The sequence below is a fragment of the Scyliorhinus torazame genome, chromosome 9 (genome assembly GCF_047496885.1).
Source record: "Scyliorhinus torazame isolate Kashiwa2021f chromosome 9, sScyTor2.1, whole genome shotgun sequence".
Taxonomy (NCBI): domain Eukaryota; kingdom Metazoa; phylum Chordata; class Chondrichthyes; order Carcharhiniformes; family Scyliorhinidae; genus Scyliorhinus; species Scyliorhinus torazame.
Genome location: NC_092715.1, coordinates 109,214,000 through 109,226,228, shown reverse-complemented (window position 1 = coordinate 109,226,228; position 12,229 = coordinate 109,214,000). Strand labels below are relative to the sequence as shown.

Sequence of the window (12,229 nt, the reverse complement as noted above, 5' to 3'; positions counted from 1 at the left end):
TGCCGGATGTGATTATGGAGGATCAAACCGGGATGTCAAGGGCAGGCAGTTGATGGCCAATATAAGAAGGCTGCTCAACGTGATTATGATGCCCCCGGAGAGTAGGGAGGTTGAGGTAGTTGTGGCAATGGGTGTGGAAGAGGTGTTCCGACCGGGTGGAGTGGGACTATTTATGGGAGGTGCTGGGACGATTTGTGTTCGGTAGCAGCTTTATCGACTGGGTTAGTCTGTTGTACCAGGCCCCGGAGGCTAGTGTACGGATGAATAGGATGACCTCGGACTATTTTAGACTGCACCGGGGGACAAGACAGTGATGCCCCCTCTCCCCACTGCTGTTTGCGTTAGCTATAGAGCCGCTGGCAATTGCTCTGAGAGCGTCAGGGGGGGGTGGAACATAGGGTCTCACTGTACACAGACGACTTGCTCTTATATGTAGCAGATCCAGGGGCAGGGATGGGTGAGCTCATGGCGGCTTTGGGGGAATTTGGCTGGTTTTCGGGATATAAACTGAACATGACAAAGAGCGAGATGTTTGTAGTCCAGGCAAGAGGTCAGGAGGGTCGGCTGGGGGAGCTACCGTTTAGGTTAGTGGGGGACAGTTTTCGGTAACTAGGGATACAAGTGACGCGCGACTGGGGCCGGTTCCACAAGCTGAACTTGTCCCGGTTGGTCGAGCAGATGAGGGGTGAGTTTCGGAGATGGGATGCGCTACCGCTGTCGCTGGCTGGGAGGGTGCAGACGGTTAAGGTGACGGTCCTGCTGAGATTTTTATTTGCATTCCAATGCCTCCCAATTTTCATCCCGCGGTCCTTTTTTTAAGAGGATTAATAAAATCATTTTGGACTTTGTCTGGGCGGGTAAGTCCCCGCGGGTGAAGAAAGCGGTGCTCGAGAGGAATTGGGGGGAGGGAGGGGCTTGCCCTGCCAAACTTCAGTACTTACTACTGGGTGGCCAATATTGCTCTGATAAGGAAGTGGGTGGTGGATACAGGGTCGGTTTGGGAACGGATGGAGGCAGCTTCATGTAGGGGCACCAGCTTGGGGGCGTTGATAACGGCACCTCTGCCGTTCCCGCCGGCGAGATATTCCACCAGCCCCGTGGTGGTGGCGGCCTTGAGGATCTGGGGTCAGTCGAGGAGGTATGGTGGAGCAGTGGGAGCATCGGTTTGGTCCCCAATATGTGACAACCACCGGTTTGCCCCAGGGAGCATGGATGGGGGGTTTTGAGTATGGCGAAGGGCGGGAATTGAGAGGATGGGGTTCTGTTCCTGGAAGGGAGCTTCCCTAGCTTGAGGGTGCTGGAGGAGAAGTTTGGGTTGGAAAGAGGGAACGACTTCAGATATTTACAGGTGCGGGACTTTCTGCGCAGGCAGGTATCATCCTTCCCACTCCTGCCACTAAGGATAGGGTAGTGTCTAGGGGATGTGTGCGTGTGGCGGGGGGGGGGGAGGGGTCTCAGACATCTACAAAGAACTAATGGGGGCGGAGGAGACGCAGACCGAGGAGTTTAAGCATAAATGGGAGGAGGAGCTTGGGGGAGAGATGGAGGACGGCTTGTGGGCGGACGCGTTGAGCAGAGTCAACACGACCACTACATGCGCAAGGCTCAGCTTGATCCAAATCAAGGTGGTATACCGGGCCCATATGACAGTGGCCCGGATGAGTAGATTCTTTGGGGTGGAGGACAGGTGTGTAAAATGTGCGGGAGGACCAGCGAACCATGTCGACATGTTCTGGGCATGTCCAAAACTTCGGGGATATTGGCAGGGGTTTGCGGACGTTATGTCCAGAGTATTGAAAACAAGGGTGGCAATGAGTCCAGAGGTGGAGATTTTTGGGGCATCGGAAGATCCGGGAGTCCAGGAGGAGAAAGAGGCAGATGTTCTGGCCTTTGCCTCCCTGGTAGCCCGGAGACGGATATCATTAGCTTGGAGGGACTCAAAGCCCCCGAAGTCGGAGGCCTGGTTAACCGACATGGCGAGCTTTCTCGACCTGGAGAAGATTAAGTTCGCCTTGAGAGGGTCAGTGTTCGGTGGCAACCATTCATCGACTTCTTTGCGGAGAATTAATCGTCAGCGGGGAGGGGGAGCTAGGGTAGTGTAGAATAGGGGGTTAAATAGGCGGGTCTTGGAGGGACGGGTGTCGGTGTTTGCACTATGTTTATTGTTCTTTGTACACTGTTTTTATACTGTTGTTTGTAATGCCAAAAAATACCTCATTAAAATTGTTTGTTAAAAAAAATGAATGCTTAGCTGGGTTTCAAAATCTTCTAATGCCTTCAGCTCAGTGAGTTGTCTATTAATTAAACAAAAATTGAAACTTTTACCAAGTTGTAATGTTGGGCTGTTTCTTTGATGTGGGTTCTTTATTGTTTACAAATATGCTGGGCACTTAAAGGATGTAAATGTTTCTTCTTTCCAGTATCAATGATAGTGTGTTTGAATTCAGGGTTTTGCTCGATTGTTAGAGGAAAATAGTTCCCATTGCTTTGCATGGCTCCTCAGGACTGTACATGGTGCATGCAGAATGAGTGGCTATGGAGAACACATGAGAGCGCTGAAGTGGCATAGGGCAGTTGGGTGATCTGAGAAGGCATGGAGGGTGGATGGGAGTTTGACTGGGGTGAGGTTTAGGGGGCATTCTCACAAACCTCTTATGTGCCAATAGACTATTTAAACCTTTTTGATGCACGTACTTGCTCAGCTGTGTGCAAAAACATGTCTGTGTCGTGGCTTGTTTTAATGTCATATTTGGCAAGTTCACACTAACTTTGAAGGAGGCCATTTGGCCCATTGAACCTGTGCCAGCTCTCTGCAAAACCTCTTCATCCAGTCCTAATGCCTTGTTTAACCTTTAAATTTTTCTTTTACAAAGTTATGTATTCTGGCTCTACCATGTCTGCAAAACCAGCTATAACTCAGCTCTCCATTAGCACTTTGGTATGATCTCACAGAACACAACCAAAAACTTAATTTGCTGGAAAATGTTATCTACATCCCCCTCTCGCCCCAACATGCACTCCCCCAAAAAAGAGATTAGTTAAAATGCTTTTTCTCAAGCTCAAACATCTGCTAAATGTTCTGCACAATTGTTGAGAAATTCAGCTTGAAACATAATACTGCATTTTTAATAACAAACATAAATATTTTAACCATCCTTTATTTGCAGACCGAATGCAGTATGGCAATTTCCCTGTAAAAGTGGTCCCTTGTGGGACGTCATCCACGGTACTGAATTTCAAAATATTTGCCCTTACAACTCAGAGGACAATAAAGTACTTTGAATGTTGTAAATATCCTAAACATTGCTTCCTTGCAAGGACTCTTCACTTTCAAAGCAGAAACTACTATTGGCCATTGTTGCAGAGTTGAAATTGAGAGTGTTTACAAAAATTGCTATCAGAGTAACTACCATTCATAAACTATACTGTCCTTCATAGATTATACTAACTAATATATAGCTATTCACATTCTCAACATTTTAATACTGAAATACAGTTTTTCTTTTGGGAAAACAATGAATTATTTAGGGAAGGCAATTAATTTGTATTCGTTGTGCCTAGAGATAGACAAGTGCAGACACTAACATCAATCTGGATGCATTTTGAATCTTATTTAATACCAAGCTATCTGGTCATTTACATTATCAGCACCTATATGGAGCAAAATTGCAACACCTCAAGTAGATACTCAACTAAAAACAATACCCTTACTTGGTAAAGATTCCAGAGAAAGCTACTGATACAGGCTTTATCATGGTAAATTCTTCCCTTTAAAGTAAGTTGAGTAAATGCATATTTCACATTCCTGACAATGCCAGACTGGCATTGGAGTTGGTCCTTGTAGACTTGTGGCCTCTGTATGAACCTGTGCCCTCTAAACATTGGGAAGACCAAAAATCATTGGCTTTAGCAGTCCCTGCCACAAACTGCATTCCCGAAACCACCAACTCTATCCTTCTTCCGTCGTAATTGTCTGGGGCTGGACCAGGCTTTTCAATACTTAATTTCACCGAGCGATGAGCTTCCGACCACATATCCATCACCAAGTCTATTCACTGCCATCTCTGTAATATCACCTGATTCTCACCCCACCTCAGCTCGTCTGTGCTGGCTCCCAGTTAACAACATTGTAATTTTAAAGTTCTCATCTTTGTCTTCAAATCCCTCCATGGCTACACCTCTTCCTACCTCTGTATTTTCCTCCAGCTCCCCAACCTTCAGATCTGAATTCCTCCAATTTTGGGCTCTCAAACATCTCGAGCTTTAATCATTGTAATGCTGGCAGCCATGTCTTCAGCTGCCAAGGCCATAAACTATGGAAATTCCTTCCCTAAACCTCCCTGCATCTCTTCATTTCCTCTTTATGGAAGTTCTTTAAAATGTACCCCTTTCACCAAACGTTTGTTCTTTGACCACAATATCTCAAGGGCCGGATTCTCCCATTCGGCAGCAGAGTCTACATCGTCGGGAACGCCGTCGCGTTTCACAGCGGCTTGAACGGGCCGCTGGGAGTACCAACACTGGCCACTACAGGGGTCCAGCACAGCGCTGGAGTGGTTCACGCCGCTCCAGCCTCCCATCACGGCGCGAACTGTGCGCCGCAGGATCCGCGCATGCAAAGTGGCGCCGGCGTCAACGAGAACATGCGCAGTGGTGCCGGTGTCAACGAGGACATGCGCAGTGGTGCCGGCGCCAACCCCCGCATGCACGGTGGCCTCCCTCAACGCGCCGACCCCGACGCAACATGGCGCCGGAGTTCAGGGGCCGGAGCGTATGAAAATAGGCCCGGGGAGCGAGAGGCCGGCCCGCCGATCAGTGGGCCCCGATCGCGGGCCAGGCCCCATCAGAGGCCACCCCCCCACAGGCAGCCCCCCGACCCTGCACGCAGAGTTCCCGCCGACTGCGACCAGGTGTGGATGGTGCCGGCGGGACTCAGCCTTTTTAGAGCGGCCGCTCGGTCCATCCGGGCCGGAGAATCGGCGGCCCTGCCGCGTAGAGCACCGTGCCAATGGCGCCGATTCTCCGCTCCGTGGAGAATCGCGTGCCGGCGTCGAGGCAGCGTGGCGTGGTTGCGAGGATTCTCTGATCCGGCGCAGGGCTGGGAGAATCCTGCCCCCTGTGTCTCAGTACTGGATTTTCTCTGATAACGCTCTTGCCAAAGCCCTTGGTCATTTTCTACCTGAAGCTAATAAGAAAATATGTTGCTGTTCTCAGTGTCACTGTTGTGTTATGCTGCTTCGTGCAGCATAAGCTGCTTCCTTGATGTATGCTTTGACAAAGGAAGCTCCAGACTATGAAATGAGTTCAACTTGTTTATTGAACTATTAACACAGTTCTTAAATGAGTTTGACTCTCTGCTAATCTAGCTGTAGTAACTCAGTCTATCTTTACCAGCCTGCTCTAAGCCACGTGCTGGGTGTGATGCTGAACCCTGATGTACTCTCTAGATGTCTGTCTGTGGAAAGGTACATTCACATATCGTGCTGCCTTAATTGAACAGAATCGAATAAGATTCCACTATCCACAAAAAGGAAGACAAATTCCGCAGTGAACATAAAAGCGTAGATGCGGTAAAAATAATCCTATGCAGGTCTCATTGTATGTGATGTGTTTTACTTGCACAGCTCTTGAGCCTGCTGATTGATGCCTCATGAATTACTTACTGGAAAGAGTGCTAGCAATTGTGTGCAGTCCTTTTGTGGAAACAAGCATGATTGCATCAGATGAATATCCATCATTTGATGTTGCAGTGAGTAGAATGGAATTTAATAAAAACAATTTTACATAACAGAATTACAGTTGTTCATCATAATTGGGCCAGATTTTGCTGCAGAAAAAACAGTGAAGCTCACAATGTTTGCTGTTATTTACCTGTAAATCAGACAACTTCCAGTGGCTAGACTGCACCATTAAACATGGATATCCAAAAGTCATTCTGAGATGTGCTGCTTCTAAAATGCTTCCTGAGAAAGGTACTTTGACATCTGACTCATCATTGAAATAAGTGAAATTAATTGATATTGCAGTACTTATAGGGCTAATACAAACTAAATTCTCAAAATAATTTGGGTCTTGTCTATTTAACAGCAAGATAATTCAAAATTTTTGCCACACACCTTCTTTCACAGTAAAAATGAACTCTGACAAATGTAAAACATTATTCCTTCAGATTTCTATTCCTGTTGGACAATTATAAAAAGTTGATTTATTTTAAAATTTTTGTTCTCTTATCTCTTAATCCAATCCCCCTTTCTGCACCTCAGTTGACCTCAAGTGAATACACAAAACTGATAATTCTGTACTGCTAAATTACAATTTTTCAATGTGATTCGTGAAGGGCACAGTTGATTACCTGCTCACAGAGATGCCCTGCAGAAGGTGCCATGCAGTTTTGGCTCTCTAATATAGCAAGTTCCATTACAAAATCTCAAGTCTATGGCAAGCGCAAGTAATGTACAGCCATCGCTTTTGTTCACCACTGACTGCAAAGTCTGGCACTATTTCTTAAAAATTCATTCATGGGATGTGGACGTCACACGTTAGGCCAGCATTTATTGCCCATCCCTAGTTGCTCTTCATAAGGTGATGGTGAGTTGCCTTCTTGAACCGCTGCAGTCCATGAGGTGTAGGTAGATGCACTGTGCTGTTCGGGAGAGATTTCCAGGATATTAACATGCAGTACATTTTTTATGTTCTATCATCACTTCATATACAAGTGATGTTGATGATAATTTCCAGACCAATGAGAAATATAATATTTATTATCCATGATTGTACATACCCTGGTCAAGAACGACCTCTTCCTCCCTCTTAGGTTGCTGCAGTATAACATTTTCATCTGGGTTCTCTTTGCCTAGTAGTTGCATTGATGAAAAGTACATTTTAAAGTTATTACAATTTATTCTTAAGTAGCCACCTTCAAACACATGTCAAAGATCTCATCTGTGTGCACTACCATTATAAACATGGTCTATGTACAACGTTATAACATCTTAAAACAACCAAAATCTGGAAAATTGCCAAAAAGAGAGACATGTTGTCAAAATCTTTTGTCTTTAATTCATCAGCAAAAATGTAGGAATGCTTAAATTCAAATGATCACAACAATTTATACCACTGGAGAAAAGGATGCTGATTGATTGGCCAAGATGTTGCCATAGAGAAAGCAACAGGGAACTCTAGGTTCCTGGGTAATTCCAGAAAGGTGCAAAGCTTGAAAATATTCCTTCTGTTTTGCAACGAACAGGTCCCTGCATTTGAATGCATGTTGTTTCCAGCAGGAGTAACTGAGCCATGTTACTAGCTCGATTGATTATCCTAAACTAGTTGTTAGCGTTTCTATTAGTGGACTCAGGATTGGTCAGCAAGTGCTGCCCGATTACAGAATCACAACTAGCAGCAGACATTCCATTTTAGGCTTTGCAAGTAGGGGTTGTACAAACAACTGAAAGAACATGCTACTTGATTCGACCAGTCAATCGCTGTGACATACGATCTGCCTACTGGTATTTCACCAGCACTGAAATAAACAAGGTGTTGCCCAATTGTGTGGTAGACCAATTACCCTGCAAAGGCTAAGAAATTTGAATAACAGGTTAAGGAAGACATTTCATGTTGCCACTATGAAGTGGTTATGCAAATGGCATTAACAGAATGCTGCTATAGGTCCAAAAAGATCTTCTGCATACCACACAATTGTGTATGCATTTCAGTGCCAATCAATGCGAGGTAGGTAGGCCATATGCCTTGGTGATCAGCTGATTGGATCAAACAGCATGTCCCTTTGGCTGTTCATAATAGGCTGGGTACAGACTGTACTCAAACAGCCCATGCTTACAAACCTAAAATAAAAGATCGACTATTAGATGTAATTCCACAATTGGCCAGTATTTGCAAAATAATTCTGAGTGCATTAATCGCTACACTATCAAGCAATTTGTCAAATTTGCAGTTCAGCTTATTTGACTTGCTGGAAGCAAAATACATTCATATGCAGGGACCCATTCCCATACAAAAGGGATATGTTCAAGCCTTGCACCATTTTTGAATTCCTTGGAGGCTTGGGGAGCTTATAGTTCCCCATTGCTTTCTCCATGGCGATGCCTTGGCCAATCAGTCGACATTCCAACAAATCACTACCTTATCTAATGGCAGCTAATTCAATGGTACTAAATGCAAAACCTAACTCTACAGCTTAAAAATGCTTACAGAGCCCCTCAAAGTTGACAACTCAAAGCAGTTCAAAATGAGGTTACAGAGGGTTTGCAATTTAATTTTTAGTTATAACTAATCATCAGATATTTGGATTGAGAGAAAAATAAAAATACGGGAAAGCTTGAAGAGAGAATACTACATTGGAAGGCATAACATTGGTGATGTTATTGGGGAGTGGCGGGGAGGGAAATGAGAAATTGTGTCCTTTGGCACTCTTATACATCTCAATTAATAGACTCATAATTTACAACCATTGACACCCAAGTTAATTTGCCAACATCCATCCCTCCAAGACCCCAGTGCAGAAAGTCATCTACTCCTCTAGGCCTAATATATGGGACCTGGGATTCATGTCGCATTACATTCATCTCCCACCATCTGGCCTGCGAAATCCTACCGACTGTCCTGGCTTGACACAATTCACACCTCTTTAACCTGGGGTTACCGCATCTCTGGATCTGTAAAGATTTAATCACCTGCTAATGCTCGCATTCCAAGCATTGTCTGGCATCTTTGAATTTGTCTATATATGTTCCTGGAACATACCTCTTCATTCACCTGAGGAAGGAGCAGCGCTCCGAAAGCTAGTGACATTGAAACAAACCTGTTGGACTTTAACCTGGTGTTGTAAGACTTCGTACTAATATATGGAGACATTGTACCATCCAACTTCTTACTTTTAGAGACACGTTCAACCTTCCTACTTCAAGCTAGCACACTTGGTTTTCTGTCAATAATTTAATCTTATAATTTTCATTGGGCATGGAGAAGTGTCACAGTTAATTACCAGCTTATCTGGACCTGTACAATGGTGGCCCCAGCAACAGAATTGTGTAACACAACCAAAAACATCTTGTCCTCAAGTGGTTAAGGGACATAATCAACAGACCAATAATGGCAGAGTCACTCACTCAGCTTTCTATATGTATTATAGTCATTCTTACTGATCCCCAGAACATTACAGAATACTTTTGATGAATAATGCAAACTGTAATGTTTCAATAATATAAAATAATATAATCACCTGTATGATGTCCATGCATTGCCATATCTGGGCTGACAGGGATCGGAATATTTGCCTCTGGAGGAATATGTTTAAACAATTCAGGGCTACCATCTTGCATGCAGTACATGTACGGCTTTGCATGCTTAGCTTCCATGTAGTACATGACATACAAGTTGCACATTTCATCTTTCGATGTTGCTCTGTTAACAAAACAAAATAATTGTATGCTTAATACACTCAAACAGGTTTCCCCGTATATTTTATATCACAACATCCAAAATGACCAGTTTAATTTCTATTTTAATGTGCTGTCAAAGAAGAAGATTCATCAAAATTAATTCCCTAGCTCATTCATGCCATCAAGACACAGAGGTCAGAAGCTAGATGCCATTGGAAGGAAGGTGAAGTCAGATTCATTTCTGACCACCCTCTGGGAACACGGAGATGACTCTGTAAGGAATGCGAAGTTTATAAAATAATGATAATTTGGGATTATGTCTAATTCCAGGTTATACCCAAGGAATGAAATGGGTTATGTGACCGGTACTGAATTCTGCCTGACAAAACCTTGGTGACTTGGTTGCTATGGGGATGGGATGCCCAGGTTGACTTACTGGAAGAAGGTGCAAGGCTTCACACATGTAAACAATAGCTAGAGAGAAAATGCTGGAAAATCTCAGCAGGTCTGGCAGCATCTGTAGGGAGAGAATAGAGCTAAAAGAGCAAAGCTTTGACAAAGAGTCACTGGACTCGAAACATTAGCTCTTTTCTCTCCCTACAGATGCTGCCAGACCTGCTGAGATTTTCAGCATTTTCTCTTTGGTTTCAGATTCCAGCATCCGCAGTAATTTGCTTTTAAACAATAGCTAGAGTAGCTGTGCTGACTGGTTAGACTGTCAGTCTCCAGGGTTTGGGCAGAAAAGACAGGAAGGGAAGTCTCACAGAGAGAGACACAGAAGAAATTGTCAGGCAGTGTAATCAGCAGAGAGGACTGAATGCTCATTCTGTGGTCTATCAGGCAGAATAAAATGGAGTTAAAGAGATACACCCTGTGGCAATCCAAGGAATCCTAAAGAAGCAACCTACTGTGGCTGGGGGAGGGTAAGCCCGGTATTCAATTCGAGACTTCTCTAAAAACTGACAGAAGCACCTTTTGATGGTCACTCAATGTTAGCATTCAACAAAATGTGGAGAAACAAACTTGTTGGAAGCTAGGAGTGATGTTAGACTGGTCATTGTGAAAACTGTTATTCAGCTGAGTGCATGATGTAAAGTATAACTGTGACATGAGGTTTTCGGATGTGTTAAAAGTTAAGGGGGAACCTTTTCTATAGGTTGGTGTTTTTTTAAGTCAATGTTGCTTTTAGTTCATTTGTTACAGCAAAGGTCTTAAAATTTGAATTTTAAAAATCAAGACCAGCATTTGTTGCCCATCCCCAAATTCCCTTGACCTGAGTTGGCTTGCTGGACCATTTAATATGGTAGTTAAGAGTCAACCACTTTGCTCGTGTCTGGAGTCACATGTAGACCAGAACAGGGCAGCATGGCAGATTTCTTTCCATAAAGGACATTTGTGAATCAGATGGATTTTTACAACAATCGATAATAGTTTCATGGTCTCCATTACTGAGGCTAGCTTACAATTCTGGATCTGGATTTATTAATTGAATTTAAAATCCATTAGCTGCCATGGTGGGATTTGAACCTGTGTTCCAGAGGCACAAGACTGGGTCTCTGGATTGCTAGCCCACTGACATTACCACAACATCACCATCTCCCCATTCTTGTCTGTGATCCTCTCAGTTAGTCACTGGAAATTCAAAGATACCTTTAAAAATTAATATTTCCCATGAGAATCGCAGCACTCAAACCACATTGGAAGAGATCTGATAATGTCTGTTGAGATAAGAATGTGTGCATGTTGGAGGGGAAAGATATTACATATAAATAGAAATGGCTCCAATAATTTACCTAGCTCCGGAAGCCTATGGGAAAACAGTGGAGGTCCGTTTATTTCTCATAACAGCAAAGTAAATAAATGAAATTAGACAAGAAAACAGGGTTCCTAAAATGCTATTTAAATACCATAATATGCTATGTAATAAAGTGGAAAATTGTTCAAACAAATGAGTTTGACCTTTAGCTATGTTTTTAAACTTACAAAAGAATAATGTAGGTTATGACTGGAATAAGATTACAAGAGGGGCATTACTGTAAGACAAATTAATGTGATATCTAGAAGGAACATCTGCAATCAGAGAGCATAATTAACTCTTGAAATAGAGTTGAATTACTGAAAACAATAATCAAAACAACACAGGATGTTTAAAATAAGGCTGGAGAAATTAGTCATAAATAAATTGGGAATGAATAAAGGTAGTGTAGCTGTCATTCACTAGGACAGACATTGGACGAAGGGACATTTAAAACCATTGTATTATCTCGGCTGTCTGGGAAATTGGATAAATATACATTTCCATATTTTGCATTGCTCATAATAGTTATTCAGGTCCTTGTTGCTGTCCCAAACCATAATATTCCAACCATTAGATTGATCAGTGGCTTATCACTGGCTATTCGCGTATATTTAGTTGTATCAGTAAAAGTTGGGAACAGCCATCATATTCCTTCAGAAGTGAAAAATTAATCTAAAAATAGATGTATTACAAAAAATAATTCAAAGCAATTTAATCAAGCTAAAATATCTCAAACTACAATGATATAAAAACTGTTTCAATATAGGTTTAAGAAGTGAAATAATTACTCGTAGTTTTGGTAAGCAAAATGTGAATAATGCAGGTCCAGTACAGACCAAAATCTCATTAGTTTCTGGAAGTTTCATCTTTTTGGTCCATCTCAAGTTTCAATAAGACTGGGCATCACAGACTGCAACAATATTCCTGAATGCTTGAGAATCAAAATAGTTACAAGCAGGGGAGGCCACCGTTCAGCCTTTCATGTCCTTGGTGGCTTTCTGCAAAAAGCAATTAATTTAGTCCCATTCACCCA

At 43.1% G+C, this 12,229-nt stretch overlaps 1 protein-coding gene across 10 annotated transcripts in view; it reads right to left on the bottom strand.

Annotated features, from left to right (window-relative positions):
- The window catches only part of pam (peptidylglycine alpha-amidating monooxygenase), a 445,162-nt gene that overhangs the window by 95,538 nt on the left and 337,395 nt on the right, over positions 1–12,229 (bottom strand). For all 10 annotated transcript variants that reach the window (XM_072516372.1, XM_072516375.1, XM_072516373.1 and 7 more), the window contains exons 13-14: positions 9,239–9,420; positions 6,782–6,853 (exon numbers count right to left, since the gene is read on the bottom strand). In XM_072516372.1, the coding sequence (XP_072372473.1) occupies positions 6,782–6,853; positions 9,239–9,420 (254 nt within the window). The remainder of the gene's footprint in view (positions 1–6,781; positions 6,854–9,238; positions 9,421–12,229) is intronic.